Source organism: Aedes aegypti, chromosome 3 (assembly GCF_002204515.2).
Source record: "Aedes aegypti strain LVP_AGWG chromosome 3, AaegL5.0 Primary Assembly, whole genome shotgun sequence".
NCBI classification, from domain to species: domain Eukaryota; kingdom Metazoa; phylum Arthropoda; class Insecta; order Diptera; family Culicidae; genus Aedes; species Aedes aegypti.
Window position 1 is genome coordinate 148,152,770 of NC_035109.1, and position 17,855 is coordinate 148,170,624.

At 38.8% G+C, this 17,855-nt stretch overlaps 1 protein-coding gene across 2 annotated transcripts; it reads right to left on the bottom strand.

Annotated features, from left to right (window-relative positions):
* Positions 1 to 326: 326 nt before the first annotated feature.
* Positions 327 to 15,181, bottom strand: LOC5568222 (dynein light chain Tctex-type). Of its 2 annotated transcripts, none has more exons than XM_001652104.2 (3): positions 14,966 to 15,181; positions 2,742 to 2,907; positions 327 to 1,178 (listed from the first exon to the last, which is right to left on the bottom strand). In XM_001652104.2, the coding sequence occupies exons 1-3, from the start codon at positions 14,984 to 14,986 to the stop codon at positions 1,030 to 1,032; spliced, it is 336 nt and encodes a 111-aa protein (XP_001652154.1). In that variant the 5' UTR covers positions 14,987 to 15,181; the 3' UTR covers positions 327 to 1,029. The 2 variants fall into 2 exon arrangements, with proteins under 2 accessions (XP_001652154.1, XP_021708417.1); XM_021852725.1 differs by lacking the exon at positions 14,966 to 15,181 and adding an exon at positions 2,975 to 3,164.
* Between the last annotated feature and the right edge of the window lie 2,674 nt (positions 15,182 to 17,855).

Sequence of the window (17,855 nt, forward strand, 5' to 3'; positions counted from 1 at the left end):
TTTTTTTCAACATGAATGATACTTTAAGAAGCTTCTGAAAATAAAAAGTTCTATTGAAAAATAATGTATTTTGTAAAAAAAAATATAAAGTTGAGGCCTTAATTACAGTTTTAAAATTTAATGACACAGAGGTATTCTGCTGCTAACATCAACGCAATATTTTTAATAGATAGCAGCATGGTTATCTAGGACTCGAAATCAATGCAGATACGATTGAGAGGACCGCGATATGGGACCGGACATCACGATGTAATAGTCGACTTGTACAATCGTACAATTAAGGAATGTTCGGATCTACGCAGTAATCAACGCTCCCTCGTAATTCGTTAAATCTTACAATCTAGATTTTATTCCAACATTTACGCATACAACTTCTCCACGCGCTGCCCTGAAATATTTCTTCCTTAAGCGCAACGGCGCGATAAGTTCCCTTCATACTAACACCTAAATTTGCGCACATCGATCCTTCATTCTCTTCTTCGTTTACTCTCATATTCACTCGCAATCAATTAATTGGTAATTAATTTCAACCGATCGATCATATCCAAGGCCCAATTTTGTTGTGTCTTCTGATTCTACAACATTTCTAGAGTTTCGAGATTTATTACAGTTTTATGTGTATTTTATTATTTAGCAAACGGAACAAGGCGACAACGGGAGTAACATGTTTTGATTTGCTTAAAAAATATACTTTTGCGTAGAACAATCAAATAATGGGTTTGGGTAAATTTATAAAATGGGAAGGAACCCATTTACTATACATATATTTTCGCTTCGAATGACAAATGGTAATTATATTAAATAATTTACGATAACTAAAAGTGTAGCATCAGAATCAATCATGTTATAAATTGGAATATAAATATTAATGGTGATGTTAAAACATACCAACAGCTAGTTCTGCGAATGTACCAAATGGGACGTGGGAGCTTTCGAATCCGCTTGTCAGCGTGTAGTCAATATAGTCAATTTCACATCCCTCCGGTATAGGAAACATTCCGCAGTGACACTGGATAACGTGCGCTAAACTTAGATAGACAGTCCGAACACCGACACGATACAGTACATCGTTTTATTCTCCCAGCGTACCGTGCAGGAACCGTCCGTTTCGTTGTTCCAGAAACATGAGCTTGCCGTGTGCAGTCCGGCTCCGTTTTTCTGCATGATCATACAGGTGACTGCGAGGGCGTGCGATGAGAACCGCAAGAAAGGAAGATAAGAAAAGATAGAAGAGAAACAATTATAATTATATCGATAATGATTCGGGCGTCCCGAGGGGGTTTCGGACTGGGAAAGGTCATCGTCGTATACTTTTGTTATTACTAGGAGCTCTGCGGGATGGAGATGGGAAAAAGTTTCCTTTTAATCTCAAATTTAATGAGTTTTGTAGCCGCGCGTAACTTTCATTATATCGCATTTGGTGATAGTTTGTGGCAATATGAGAAATTCATTATAGTTGTTTGGGCTCCTATATTTGTGTTGTAGTTGACCCGATAAAATTGAGCTGGTGTATTCTTCTTTCTCTCTTACGTCCCAAATGGAACTGTGCATATTTCTCAGCTAGAGTACATCCCACAGCAGGGTGTTCATTTAAAATTAGTTTTCCAATTCCCGGATTTTTTCCCGGTTACCTAGTCTAGCTATAATAGCCGTAGCGGTAAACGCGCAGCCATTCAGCAAGACCAAGCTGAGTGTCGAATCCTACCGGTCCTAGTCTTTTCGTAATGGAAATTTCCTCGACTACCCAGGACATCTTCGTACTTGCGATACGATATATACATGCAAAAATGATCGATTGGCATTCAGTTAATAATTGCTGAAGTGCTAAAGAACACTGAGCTGATAAGCCTCTGTCCCACTTAGGACGTAACGCCAAAAAAAGAAAAAAAAGAAGAAGATTTTTGTGACAGGCTTTCTAAGCTGATAAATTTTGTAATTGTGTAAATTTTTGTAACTCGTAATAATTATTCCAATTTCCAACATTAATACAAATTGGTCACGATAACAGATTTTAAAACCGTGATTGTTAGCAAGGGGAATACAAGCGGGGACATAGATCGATCTATAATTGATGTCTTTTCACTAAAATTGCCTCAGAACCAGGGATGAGAAAAGTACTGGAGCAAACATTTACCGCCTCTACATTTACATCTTTCTACACGACCATCAAAATCCAAAGCAAACCATGACGGTTCAAAACAAAAAAATGTCACGGCTCTTCAAAAATGTAATCTTCTTCTTCCTAACGTTTTTCAACCACGAATGCGAAATGACTCGAGCACAGTGGTGACACGATTTTTGCGGTTTTCGGGGTTTTGCATTTTTGCTCGATAAAGGCAGTATGAAATTGAATTGTTTATATGTATCGTAACGGAATGATTGTGGTCTTTCTGTTAGAGCTAATAGATTTCAATTAGTTGAAAACACAAGCAAAATATTAGCGATTGAATGATTTAACACTTTTTTCAATCATTCAGCTTGGAATGGCTGCCCGAAAATGGTCATAGTGGAGAGACAAAAACAGTCAAGCAGTGTGTGAACCGTTGGCAGCGCAACGCCTGATGGTATTGATGCTGCTGCTCCTTTGTGTTTTGGTGGAATGGCAGAATCGATGAACTGTGGTGAATTGTGGTCACAGTTCCCAAGACTGCTCAGAACACAGTTGAGAATCAGGCTGTATCTCAGTAAGAACGTATAATGCTTAGAAAAATAACAAAAAATATCCATAAAACTTCACTCACCGATATACTTGTAGGGTTTCTGCAGTTTGGTCAGCACACTAAGGCAGGTTTCCACAACCGATCCGGTCCAATTGTTCACCTTGTCATGTTGGTACGCGTTGCCTCCGATTGTGGTTTCGATGGCCTCCTTGATAATTTTGCTCACATCATCCACGACGAATTGATGCTGGTTAAGAATAAACATAATTTCGATTAGTGTTTCTGTTGATGGATTCCTTCAGTTGAAGCGACACGACGAATTGCCTGCCAGCTTGCGTATAAATCACTAAAGGGGACGACGACGACGGTGCAATAATGTTGTCTATTATCCTAATCGCCGTAATCGCACATCCCGCCAGCTCTCTGCTAAAACATTGCTCTGCTGCCGCACGAATGAACATGCGACGGATGGGAAATTCTTTGCGAGCTCTCCCCGATGAATGTGCGCCACCTTAGCATAATTTCCGGCTCTTCCCTAGCGGACAAGAAAAACAGTTTCTGTCTACAGGTGTGCTCCAGATTGTGCGGATTGTATCAATGCCTATGACCCCTAATAAAATCCTTAGTATAAATAAACTGTTTTTTCATCATCTCAACTAAGCACATTTTAAGAGAAAATAGAAACTTAAGGATCATCTTTCGATTCAACAAGAATTTCCCATTCGGTTTTCCTCGATAATTGAGTATAGACTGTAAAACAATATTGTAGGCAAGTGGGGGTGTAAGGAAGCAGGTAAAGTAGACACGCGATCTGCTTGCTCTAGAAAGGTGTCCAACACTCATGTCTTCCAAAATAAAAATCCCCTTTTGAAAAATGTTTAGCTTGTTTCATGTGTATGACATATTTCATAAAGCATTTATTATATTGCGTTTTTAGAAAACTGAGCATCCCCAGAAATGTTACTTTGAAACTATTTAGTTTCCACGCCCAACTACCAGGCTGTAACTAGCACTGCAAGTAACTACCTATTCCCTAGTTTAGTTCCTTCTAGCCTATGAGCTTTTTTGTGGAAAATGTAGGAAACGAAATCGAAACCAACGATGCAGTCCACATAGGAATGTTTGATCAATTTCATGAAGTGCTAACAGGCACCTTTCACGTCGCATGTTGTGATGGAGGCATTATCCCTCTCTGGCTAATGATTGACTGCTGAGGTCATAAACTTTCTGGATGTCTACATTATTCTGCCAATGAATGAATCTGAGCTTAGCAGACGGTTTGGTGGAAATTTTGAAAACAAAATATCTGTATCACGCCGTGGTTGATTGATTATTCTTGGTAGCAGTTTTGATAGTGGTTTCTGCAAGGTAGGATGCAGTAGCATTCCGTCCAGGAAAAAATAACTTCTGGGCTTAGAATCTTCAACATGTTTTTGTGTCTTTTCTGTTATTTTGCTCAGATGGATAATTAGCGCCGACATTAACGTGATTATTGGTTTCGAAACGTATTAGTAGGATGCAATATAAGTTTATATAATGTTGTACTAATGTCAATCCAAGGATAAGATAGAGAACCTATTACTCTTTTGGAATGAGAAATAGCAGTTAAAACTCTCGCCCGGTCAAGTAATTAGCTCAAAAGGAATCGATCACTGCAGACACTGAACGCAAAATTTCTACAAAAGCAATCTTCCTTTCCTTCAATTCGTCTCTACAAGCTCAAATGAGATTCGTCGCACGTACTTGAGTAACTCAAGGCACTCAAAGGTCCTTGAATGGTAAGCCCAAGCAAGAGAATGAGCATAGATGACCGTACAATTCGTTGTAGCAACTACGAATTGTGTACGGCTCTGATTGTCCGGAACAATAAAAAATGCACAAGGAACCAACAGACGGAGTTTCCAAATAGATAACCATATTCAAACATAACATAGTCAATAACTGCCCCGGCCACATCCTTATGCTCATCAGAGAAATAAAGGAATGTTGGTGTGACACCATTGCACATTGGTCCTAAAAGCCATATTTAGGAAGACAAAAATGATTGCGCCTAAACCGTCAATTTTAGGTTTATGATGTCTTCGGCAAAGTTTCCCCATTTTTTTAGACACGCATTTAGGCCTATACAATGTTCTACAATGTTTAGAATAACCGATTTGGAGCAAACTTTGCTGAAGAACCCAAATTTCTATATCTTATGGTTCGCGAGCTATGATTTTTTTAAACAAATAAGTTAGGGTGATCCTGAAAAATCAGTTTCAGAGCGCTTTTAGGAATTTTGAATGCGCAACTTTTTGCCGAAAAAACTACTGTTCTATCTCTTATGGTTTCAGAGTTATCAGTGATTTTCTTAGAAAAAATGTTATTTTCAAATTCCGATATCTATGAAAGGCGCAAACGGATTCTCAAGCTTTTATCACTATTAGAAAGATATTTTTTCTCTGTTCATGGTAAAAAAAACGGTGAGGACGTTTTTGGTTTGAAGATAACAAAATTTTGAAAATAATATGTTTTTAAACGAAAATTGTACATAACTTGAAAAATAATCGAGATAGCTCTTTGATGGCTTCAGCAAAAATGTGCAAAATTGAAAGTTCTGAAAGTGTTTGATACAAATAATTCATAAAAAAATCAATGCTTTAAGATATATTCACCAAAAACCGAAATTTATATGGTAAATAAAGCGAAAAAAGAGACATTTGTTAGAACAGCCGACTTATTTCGATAACACAGCGTAACAAAAATGACATGTTTGCGTGTCTCAAGAACCAAATTATGTGTCTCTAGTAGATTTGGGGCTGCTGAATCTGATGCCGTTCTCAGAATTGTTCCAGCACATCACAATTTTTAGCTACAGGTCGCCAAAGTTGTACAAAACAATGCTTTTATTAATGTTTACATGAAATTTAAAGTACAATTTATCATACTTTTTTGTAATCTAATCCACCAAACATGTAAAATAGAACTTGAACTTTCATTTCAGACATAATTTGATTGAAATTGCGTGATTAAATTTCGATTAAACCGATTTTTTCAACATGCTTGCAGTCTCCATACAAAATTCTTCGTTTCTTCTATATGGCAAAATACAACAATTTTCTAAACCATCAAAAAATAACTTTTCCGTATCGAAATTAATACAAACTTTGATGATAAGTATTGTTATACACATAAAGTTTGAATTCAGTGGCAAATTAAGCCAATATATTACCTTACAAGCTGGGAAACTTGCATGCAAGTTGGCTGAAATAGTCATTTTTTGCATTTTCAACAGTCAATATCTCAAAAACTGGACGTGCTACGATATTTCTGAAAACGGTAATGGATTCAGCAACCCTTAATTAAGTGAATAGCGGTATTTTGGTGCTGGAGACAAAAACGTGTTCCGCAGTGTAATTTAAAATAGTATATACAGTAGGGTGTCCCATTTTTCCCCGACCATCTCTGATTTTGCCTCCCCCTAAATTAACTGTTTCTTTTTCATGTTCGAAAACTTCCTGCCAAATTTCAGTTCAATTCATCCAAATCTCAAGCATCGCAAGGAGTTTTTCGAAATTATGCTCATATATTGACCGCCCATAATATTGTAAGCGATCAGCTTGCATGCAAGAAAACATATTCCTAGTATGCCGTGATATTTGGAAATAAAACCAGGTTTGACAGAACACGTTTGTTTCTTCCGCTGTTGTGTTATGAATCACTCACGGCATACAAAATTATATTTTACACCGTGAAATCACTGAATGGCTAATTATTTTCAACATTTTTTAGGTTTCTTACAAGAACAGCGATTGAGAATGATGGGTGATAACAAGGATTTACCATTTACTAGGATTGCATCAGATTCTTTGTGACGCAGTATGCCAGAGGATTAACACTACAGCATGTTATTCGTTATTTGCTTTGGAATTTGAACTGTATCAAATTTGGATCATTAAACTTACACAAATGCACTAGCATCGTGGTCCAAGTTACAATTAGACATCTGATCTGTGTGAAACCTATTTGACACTCAGTTTGTGTCTGCGCTCTATCCTACTTGACCATGAGTAGGATCGATATAGATAGTTGAATGTAAATTATTATTATGGAAGCTTTAGCAAGGAAAATATCTGAACACCATTCTACCACTTTAGTCAGTAGCTTTGTAATTTAACAGTTTCAATGTGCAAAAACTATAATGAAAGCTAGAATGAACATCTGTGCGCTTCCAATGGTGTATGATGCAAGTGAATTGAAGTCTTTATTAACGTTTGTATCTGTTGCAAAGCGTCAATCTAATTTCATGATACCCAGTTTTATTAAAAAGATTATTGTTCTAACAACACTCACATTTAGAATTTCGCTTAAACATACTGTTAATGATGAAGCAATTAATTTATCTCGTGCATTGAAAAGTACTAGGCCATGGTATTATCTCATTCAGGAAAAAATGAATGGGGCTATTAATAATAGCACTAGCAAAGACCCAGCTCTTAGACAGATTGTAAAAATTGAATAAAAGAGTAAAACTCCTTCTCAAATTGTGTTCAAATGATACAGATATGGAAGGAGTTATCAACTGCCAGCTGATGTCAGAAATTGTTTATATGCGTCTTCATTTAAAAAATCAGTGCTCACTATGCATAAATTTTCTTGTATACAAGTTAATTGCATACAACCCCATGGACGATTTAATTAATTCATCTAATTTCTAAAAAGTCCTTGCGATGCTTGAGATTCAAACGAATTAAGCTGAAATTTTGCAGGGAGTGTTTGAATATCAATCGGAAACTGTTATTTTATGGAGAGGTGAAATCCAAGATGGTCGAGGAAAATTGGGACACCCTAATATACAGGTAAAAAAAAAGTAATTTTAAATTGAATATACAGGTATGTTCCGTTTTTATCAATACGATCGGAAATTTTGAGTTGACAAAAACGGAATAATTTTCTTAGTCAAAATATTTTACAAATTTTTAAATAAAATTCCAGTTTTGTCAGGATAATACAAAATTTCATTATATAAATGCACAGGATTGATATTTATGAGACTGTTCATTCGTATAAGTTCGCAAATAAGGTTGATTGCAGACTCCAATCAATCATTATGATTGTGATAAATCATTAATAGTTTCAGTTTTCTTGGCTAGAATTTTAATAAATGTTATAAGGAATATTCAAACGATAATCACATACATCATGAGATGGGTAATATTTGTGAAAATAACTATAAGGAAGTGGGTCAAGCTAATCACGTTTTTTTAAGAAAGATTCAACAAGAAACTGCTTTTTTCTTTTCTATTCATCCTCATCCTTCTGCTTCTTCTTTTTCTCTCTGGCGTTACATCCCAACTGAGAAAGAACCTTTGTTCAGCTTACTGTTCTTATAAACTCTTTCGCAGTTATCAACTAAGATTTTTGCCAAGGTATATTTTTTGCATTTTTGGCCACACCCGATTGGCGATTAAATGTAGGGTTGTGTTGTGAAAGTTTTACAATCTTAAATGAATATTTACGGTTTCTTGTGCCTTGAATTGCCAAGATCTCATCAGTAAAATGATTGTGGTGATTTTTCTTCTAAAGTTATCACTTCCACGTTTGTTAAGTTTTATTAACAAGCGTATGGCTGTTGATATAAGACTTTTAATCAATCTTTTGATCTCCATGTTTTTTTTGTTTTTACAAGGCGGAAATCTGCAAACAGATCCCCTGAGAAGGTAACTCAGGGAATGTGGGGATGACGCACCAACGACGACCGGCTAAAACCAAACTAAAAAAATCTTTTTGAATAGGTTAACGACTGTTTATTTTATTCTCAAACGCTAACAGTTGGCGCCAGCGGGAAAAATTACAGACAACAACCTTTCGAACATTCAGTTTCTCTTACCGGCCGCCGAGCGGCGACACTGATGTTTATATTCCACTCACTGATCGCGCTACGCTGGATTCTCAAATTTCTCAAACTTTCAACACAAGCGCATGGAAGAATGGTAGTCGGAGAACTGTCAAAACGTATGAAAAATAATCAAAATCGTAAATTGCTTGCAATTAGGAAACTGAATCAAAAAAGTAATGATTAGAAATCAAGTGTAAAGTGAATACATAACTTTTAGTGTTTAGTTCATCTTCCGTGGTGCTTTCTTTGCTTCAGGATTTCGTTTTTACTACCATTGAAAAAGAGCCATCTATTGCCAGTTTTGAATATCGCCCTATTGCTCAAGTAAGTGGTGTACAGTGCATCGACATTACCCTTGGCCTCAGACACTTATCTCCCCGGAACCACCTTGCGGTATTTCTTCGAGGAGAGACCAGTGCATATAGCACAACACGTGTAGCAGAAGTAGCCTAGGCAAACTGCTTTGCCTAGCCGACTTAAACAATGTTACAAGGGACTAGTCTCGGCAGGGCTAATCCTCTGCATTCAACTCTTGGCCGCCGCGCCATAGGCGCTGCAATACATAATGTGAGTGACAGCCGTAGTTACTGCATTCCAGCACTCGGCATCCGCACACATTCTCTCTTATATTGTCGGGGGACGTGTCCCCTCCGCATGTATTGAGCATGCGACCTCTCACAACAATGAAACGGGGGTAATCGAACACGACAAGCTTTGCTATTTTCTCCACACCAGCACAGTTGGGGCACGAAGGAGATTCTGAGTGCCCGAACCTATGCCGGTACTGTCTATAGCAACCATGTCCTGACAGAAACTACGTCGGGTAGAAGTTCACTTCTTCACTTTGGTATTAGCCGACGGGTCCATCTACCCTTAGTGGAGTTATCCCATTCCTGCTGTTCATGGTTCATGGTACCTAAAAGGTTAGGACTACAGAACGTCACGTCGATAGTCGATTCTGCACTATTTCTGCGGAAGGTACTCACTGTACCCACATTTGCCAGCTCTACATTTAATGCGTCCAGGGATTCCAACAATATCTGGCCTCTTTGATTGGTGCAGCGGCTACCCAACTCCACTGCCCATGCATTAAAGTCTCCAGCTATCACTATTGGCTGCCGATTAGCTAGTTCGGCTATCATCCTGTCGACCATGTGGAAAAATTCCTCAATCGACAACCTTGGAAGCGCGTAACAACTGCAGTAGAACACGCCGTTGATTTTTGCTATCGCAAAACCGTCATTTGAGCTAGAGACTACTTCTTGGATTGGGTATCATCCTGTCGTCCCTATAGCTGCTAGCTGTTGAGACCTATCCGCCACCCAGTTCCCGTAGTTGGCTGGTATGCGATATGGGTCCGATAGTAACACCACGTCAGTCTTGGTTTCCGAGCTGCTGGGCTGCATCACAGTAGTTTAAATTTAACTGTGTTACTTTCGTTTTGGCTGCTTTGATACTCCGCTTGTGGCCGGACATTTGGGTCCGCCCGTTAAGTGTCCTTTGTCTGCTCTGTCGACACATATTAGGCACTTAGCGATTTGCTTACAATCCCTATGGCCTTCGGTGCTGCATTTTCTGCACATCTTACTTCTGTCAGGACCATTGCAATTCCACGACTTATGGCCCTTCCCGAAACACTTGAAGCAAACTTCAGGAGGCTGTTGTATGCTCAGCCGGCAAACCGCCAACCTACCTTGAGTATGCCCAAGTTCTTCGCTTTGTTGGCCTCTGCGACCGGCAGCTTGATTACAGGCGGGTGCCCTGCGGGCCCTTTCTAAGGTGGATAGCCTTACTGGCTACGTCGATGTCACACTGCTCTTTGAGAGCAGCCGAGACCTCCGCTGCGTCGGTGATCTCATCCAAATTTCTACACTGGAGAGTCGTTTCAGCAGTAAGGGATCTTACATCAACCTCGTCGCCAAGTACTTCTTGTGCCAGTTGCTTATAGACTGCACCCTTTTCCTTGGCGTCCTTCTTTAAGTCTAGGATCATTTCACCAATCCTAGTTCGCCTTATGCTCCGCACGTCTGCGCCCAATAGCAATAGCTTCTCCGTGCTTCGCATCGCCTTCAGAACCTCGGCGTATTTCGCTTCCTCCGTTTTGATAACGAAGGCTTCGCCTAAATTCCTACGTTTCGCTGTTTTCGGTTTAGCGCTCTCCTTGGGCTTCGTTTTCAGTTTCCTCTGTTTTTTTTTATTTCCAACTCGTATCCACGGATTGCTGTTGTCTTGCACCCGTGGTTCCTGTGGATGCACTGCCTGGTTCGGGTTATCCCGTGGCTCCTTTTTCTTGGCTTTCTTGGCCTTAGGCTTGGTGTTAGCCTCTCCTTTGTTGCTGTCTTCTTGATCGCGGGGCTTGGCTCGTGCCAGCTTTTCCGCTCTGGAGGACAGCCGCATAGGTCACTTTTCCCTTAGCGATCATACGTCTTTTCACCACGTATTTATCCCCGGAAGGTCCCCTCTTCCGCACCGCGTATCGAATAATATCATCAGATATATTCGCGTTGCCTGTGAAGGAAAACACTTCGATCTGACACGACCTAGTGTCTTTTTTGCCTTATACCTTGCCAAGTTGTTCCTTGGCTTTCGCGTAGTCCTGCTTTGCAGCTAGGACTGTTTGTCGCAATTTCAGTAGACTTGTATTCAAGTCTTTGCTGATATTGCTTTTGCTCTTAACAAACTCGATGATGACATCAAGGCGCTCAGCAGCTATCTGCATTTTAAGGAGGTACTCCCTATTACGATCCATGGCCTCGATTAGTCCCGGGCCATCGGTCACCTCACATGTTGCACTGGATCGACCAGTGCCTGCCGTCGTCACAGTTGATGTTGATCGCCTCCTTCCTTGGCGGGAACTTAGCCGGTTACTGATAGGCCCAGAAGCCTCTCCTTCACATTCCGCTAGTTGTTTGTTTTGGTTGATCATCTCTTATGGGTCCCCCTAAGAGCCGCTATTCAACTCCGCTGGAATAGTCGCCTTTATGATCCCATGGTTATCTATGCAAGCAGGAAGGCCATGCTAGGGTTGACATAATCCTTTATGGGATACTATGTTCAGAGCCGGATCGGCGCAGGTCAGGTAATGGCAGCTGAGCCTACTCCCGCCCAGTTGAAACAACCAGGCGACGGATTTGGAACGCACTAAAGCCTGCCACAGTTTTACGGGACGGGGGCAGCCTGCGCCATTAACCCACTCGCCGTTTCGGGTCAGTGTCACCCGACCCTACTAAGGGAGTAGAATGTCGCCGCTGTCAGCGTCAAAGCATATTATCCAGTACATATACCGTTACTTGTCCTTAGTCGTGCGCAGCCAGTATACATAATTGGGGCCGTACTGGCGTTGGTCCCAATGTGCTCAAAGCACTACCGTGCACCCCCGCTAATTTGAACGGTACCTCATGCAAACCATCGGGGTTCATTTTTCATTTGAACATCTAGTCACCCTAGAAACGTGTTTCTGGTAACCTCTTTCACTGTTTTGTTTTGATTCTGCGTTCCGTTCCACAGCATTCCATTTCACTTTAACTCCGTTCCATTAGCTGAATGACGTTTGAACCATTTTTAATCTGAACGATGTGCAAATTAGCGGGGTACAGATTAAAAAGTGTTCAGATTAAATGTGGTCAAACCAACGGGGGAACCCGGTACTACTCCTAGTTCCATGCCTTGTCCGTTATGCCCCTGGACTTTCGTCCCTGCTGGTTTGGAACCAGCAAATGTGAATTTTACTTAAGAAATTACTTGCGAAACATTTGGAAGACTGCATAACAGGTAAGAGAAGTTCTAGAGAAATGTCTGGACTCAATTCATGAGAATCGCTGGTGTAATTTATAGGGGATATCCTGGAAAACTTATCAGACTGATGTAAATTTTGAAGTTTTTGCTCCCCTATGCTTAAACGATGTCAATTATGATGAAAATGATCCTCCCAAAATTTGAAGAGATTCGGAAGAAATTTGATTGTGCACACGCTGTTTGAAGTTTATATGGAGATTACTATGGAAAACTCCAATCTTTTGTGTTCAGCCCTCTATCTCTTCGTCATAACATTTTATGAAAAAGTGAGCACACTCATCTCATGTGAAAACTTCCCAGCTACAACTTTGCTGAAGACCACATTTTGATGCGACGTAAGGATAATTTGCTATTCTTGATTCCAAAGTCTAAACCATGCTTAGATGATCATTCAATTACTTTCAGAGCAACACTGCTTTTTCGCTATGGACCGATGCACGAGTTCATGAATTTGACGTTTGAGCGGTGTCAAATTCACTCGTTGCCATGGTCACGTAAATAACACGGCACCGTCCAAACGTCAAATAGTGAACTCGTGCATCGGTCCATAGAACATAGTAGCCTGGATTACTTTGATCTATGGACCGATGCACGAGTTCACTATTTGACGTTTGAGCGGTGCCGTGTTATTTATGTGACCATGGCAACGAGTGAATACGGCACCGCTCAAACGTCAAATAGTGAACCCGTGCATAGGTCCATTCTTCCCGCCAGGAGCACCACTGTTGCCTGCCGAACAGTTGGTGAAGCATGCTACATGCAAACCAACTTTATGATTATGAATAACAATTTATCCAGACGTCCAATCAAAAAGTGGTCTTCGGCAAAGTTGTAGCTGGGAAGTTTTCACATGAGATGAGTGTGTTCACTTTTTCATAAAATGTTATGACGAAGAGATAGAGGGCTGAACACAAAAGATTGGCGTTTTCCATAGTAATCTCCATATAAACTTCAAATGGCGTGTGCACAGTCAAATCGCTTCCGAATCACTTCAAACTTTGGGAGGATGCTATTTACCATAATTAAAATCGTTTAAGCATAGGGGAGCTAAAATTTCAAAATTTGCATCACTCTATTGTTCATAGATTTCCTTGAATAATACCTAACGGAATATTTTACGCATTAAACCGAATGAATTTATTGTTTAAAAAAAATCTTTATTTAAGGAGCAGAAAGAATAACTGAAAAATCGGCAAGATCCTGGAGGGTTTCTAAAACTTTCCACAAACGATTTATTTGTATTAAATTTTGGAATATTTTTTAAATATTTTATTGGAAGAACTTCTGTAAAAACTTTTAAAAATATAGGAATATTCTTGGATAAAGCTAGGTATGCTGTTCAGCACAAGATAAGTAAACATTTCTGTGCAAGAAATTATCAAGAAATTTTCTACAGTGAGCTCCATTTGAATTGACATTTCTTTTCAACTGCGTATACGGAGAAATATTTTTACCTAATGTTTGAGTTTACTTTACCCAAAATTAAGTATATCGATTATAGTTTCAACCCAAAATCTCTCGATTTTCTCTTTCTCCCACACGAATGTTGTCAAAAATAGAGAGAGCTGCATCTACCAAATGGGGGTACTTTGGCCCAATAAGCCAAATTTGGGTAAATGCAACTTTTCTTATGTTTGGGTCGAAAGAACTCAATTTTGCGTTAAATCAACCCAAAATTGAGTATATTTTTCTAATGGAATTAAAGCCAAACTACCTAGTGGGGACCTTGGAAATTTAGCCAAAATTGAGTTATTGGGCTCAACTACGGAATTGCGTTGAAACAACCCAAAATTGAGTTGAATTCCGTCTCCGTGTACTGAGATCAAAGAAAAATGCTTTTCTTGAGCATTTCTTCAAGAAATTTCCCACGCATCGAGATAGGCGATTACTTTTCTGTTGAAGTGCATACTACCCATAACCCCGAGATTTTTTTTCTGAGTAAATCCTATGAAAATTACTCCTACTAGTGATGAAGTATTTCCTGTAGAAAATTTTGGAAAATTCCTTTAAGCCCGTAGGAAATCGCTGGAGGAATTTTTGGACAAACATTGCTGATAACCATATAGGTACGTAGGAAGCAATTACCAAAATATCAATTTTTATTTTAGGACGAGGAAAACTAACAGTCGGGCAGCGGATTAATCGTAACGATCGATCAAATGTTTAACTCGGTATCGAGGATGATGTTTTTATGAATCAAGCCAAGCGTCTCGCCAGTCGAAATAAAACATTCATCCAACCGCAGTCAAAACAAGACCGTCTCTTATGCCTTCAATTGGCAATGTTTCTCTCAAAAACACGAAAATGTCAGCAATATTGCTCGCCATTCTTCGCAACGCTTCAGATAAATTTTCTGCAATTTATTTGCATTTACCAGCTGAGGGTAGCAGTAAAGTGCATCTCTCTGCGGAAGGCGGAATTTACATTGCGGATTATCTTTCTGCGCCGCACCCGGAATGAATAATGATACAAAAATGACGCAAGCTTTGCCTAGAGAGTGGAGGAAGATTCCCGTTCCCGCTCTTCCTCCTCCGCCTCAACAAAATCGGACCGATTAAGGAAAGAAAAAGAAAAGGAATTTGACGTCAGCTGGCAAGCCAAAGCATCCATCGCTGGGAAATCTAAAACTTACCTCTTCCCGTCCGTCATCCATTGTTTGCTGGTGGATTTCTAGCTAGATTCCGTCGAACTCCAGCAGGACTTGTTGAATCGCCGGGAAAACTTTACGGATTCACTTCACAATATACCGTAAAAGAGCTTCGCGTACTGCAGGAGCAGCTAGAATTTTCTGTTGAATCTGCTTTTCGAAAGAAAAAAAAACTATCACCACAGCAGCCGAAAAGTCTGCGAAAAAACGACGTTTGACGTTTCGGGGTAAATGTTCGAAACACGGTGCAGTAGCGCAGGATAAAAGTGGGGGCATTCGTAGGGTTACCAGGCGTACTCTTTTTAGAGTACAAGTACTCTTTTTCGCCTTAAAAATGTGTGTATTGTGCTCTGCAAGATAAATCCACGTAATGCGATTATCTGAAAATGTCGATATACCGTCGCATTGATAATGAAAATCACCAAATGTTTCAGATTTAGCAAATTTGAAACATTTGTGTCCTTGAAGGGCGAAAAAATCCAAGCCTACTTGAATTTTGACGTTGCGTTTGAATAGGGTAACGACTGTTTATTTCGTTCTTAAACGCTAACAGTTGGCGCCAGCGGCAAAAAGTACAGGCAACAACCTTTCGAACATTCAGTTTCTTCCACTGGCCGCCGTGCGACGACACTGTTGTTTGTATCCCTCTCACTGATCGCGTTACGCTGGATTCTCAAATTTCTCAAACTTTCAACACAAGCGCATGGAAGAATGGTAGTCGGAGAGCTGTCAAAACGTATGAAAAATAATGAAAAACGTAAATTACTTACAATTCGGAAACTGGATCAAAAAAGTAGTGATTAGAAATCAAGTGCAAAGTGAATACATAACTTTTTGTGTTTAGTTCATCTTCCGTGGTGCTTTCTTTGCTTCAGGATTTCGTGTTTACTACCACTGAAAAAGAGCCATCTATTGCCTTTTTAGTTTTGAATATCGCCCTATTGCGCGCATATCTTCTGCGCGTTACCGCCGCCGCTGGATGTGGATTTAATATAAGCGCCGCAATACTATTCTTTTTTGCATAACGGGCTCAAGTGTACTCTTTTTCAGTTATTACTGACGATAATCGACAAATAAAATAACCTGTTGAAGAAACCAGATCAACAGTTTTCCCAGGATAACACAGATAATTCACCGATTTTCGACAAAAACTGGTTGAATCAAATTTGCACAATCAGCTAAAAATAGTTAGAAACAGAATTATACGCTCGTTACCTCACTCAAAACATTAAATGATAAAACTACTGATATACAATCAACTTACTATTAATCTTCAATTAAAAATAGTCAGTTAAAATTCAAAATCACTTTGTTTCGAACAATTTTATTGAAGCAACTTTTTTTTATCAAGCACTTATTCTAGAAACGTCGTTTTGGCGATGTTTTTTTTTATGAACAAAACTATGGGAATGAAAAAGTTTCACTTTGAAGTGTAGTTTGGAAATCACAAAAATAAACTATTAAATCAATCAGGTTTCTAAGTTTTATAATGTTTTAACAAGAGATCAATTAAACTTAAATCAAAGACAACCCAACTAACAATTCAGAGCCACAAACAAGCATGCATGTTTAATTATTGTTCAATAATGGTAATGGCAGCTGAATAAAAAAGTTGCTCTATAAAGAGCTGAGAAGGTGCTTTTTTAACACAAACTTAGATCAATGTTCAACGTTATGCATTAGAATGAACAAAAGTTGAATCACCACTTATTAAACGTTTCCAAAGATTCTCATTCGACTAGTCAAGATTGTTCTACAAATGAGCTGAACAAGACATGTTTCCCCCAATTAATAAGCCAATATTCCACTAAACAAATGTATATGTATAAAAGGATATTCAGAAGACGAACTAACGTTTTACTTGCGTCGCACTCCAGCTATTCCCACATGTTTAACCCTAGGCATTCGGTGTAACGAGGATTTAGCAGTACCGAAATGTTAATGCGTCCCGAATATTACACCGAATAATGCACTGTTGGGGCGATCAAATGCTATTTCGATCAGGTCGCAAGAGTTGCGTGCCAATATTCAAATTTTTGCGCGCGAAAAATTAATGCACCTGACTTAGGGTTACCATATTTGCTCTCAGTGAAAAGAGTACATTTTTTAAACTCTGTAAAAGAGTACTTAAGAGTACACTTAGCCTACCATGAAAAATTTTAAATCTACTACAAATTAATAATTTCAACATTTTTTGCAAAAAATGTCTGATTCTTACTCACAGCCACTTTTCCTACATTTAGATTAAGGTTAAGTTTTTCAGGGAGACACTATTCTCAACTTTTCATTGAAGATTTTACGAAATTTAACTCTTATTTATCTCACCGATTCTGTAATGTTCTGTCTTACTATATTCAACATGGACTCTGAGTGAATCGATTTTTACAATCAATATTTTTTTAAATTACATTTACTGTACCGAAAGTCGTTCGACTTTTTGTAATAATATTGTCTTTCAAATAAGGTTTTTTGAAAAAAATCTTTCCTTAGTCCTTAGCAAGAATATTCTTAAGAAAATGTAGAACAATATGAGTTTGTGAAGAAATCAGAAGTACTGAGAAGAGTGAAACGTGGATCTAAATAGACTCTCAAGCATTGTCTTTGATTTAAGTTTAATTGATCTCTTGTTAAAACATTATAAAACTTAGAAACCTGATTGATTTAATAGTTTATTTTTGTGATTTCCAAACTACACTTCAAAGTGAAACTTTTTCATTCCCATAGTTTTGTTCATAAAAAAAAACATCGCCAAAACGACGTTTCTAGAATAAGTGCTTGATAAAAAAAAAGTTGCTTCAATAAAATTGTTCGAAACAAAGTGATTTTGAATTTTAACTGACTATTTTTAATTGAAGATTAATAGTAAGTTGATTGT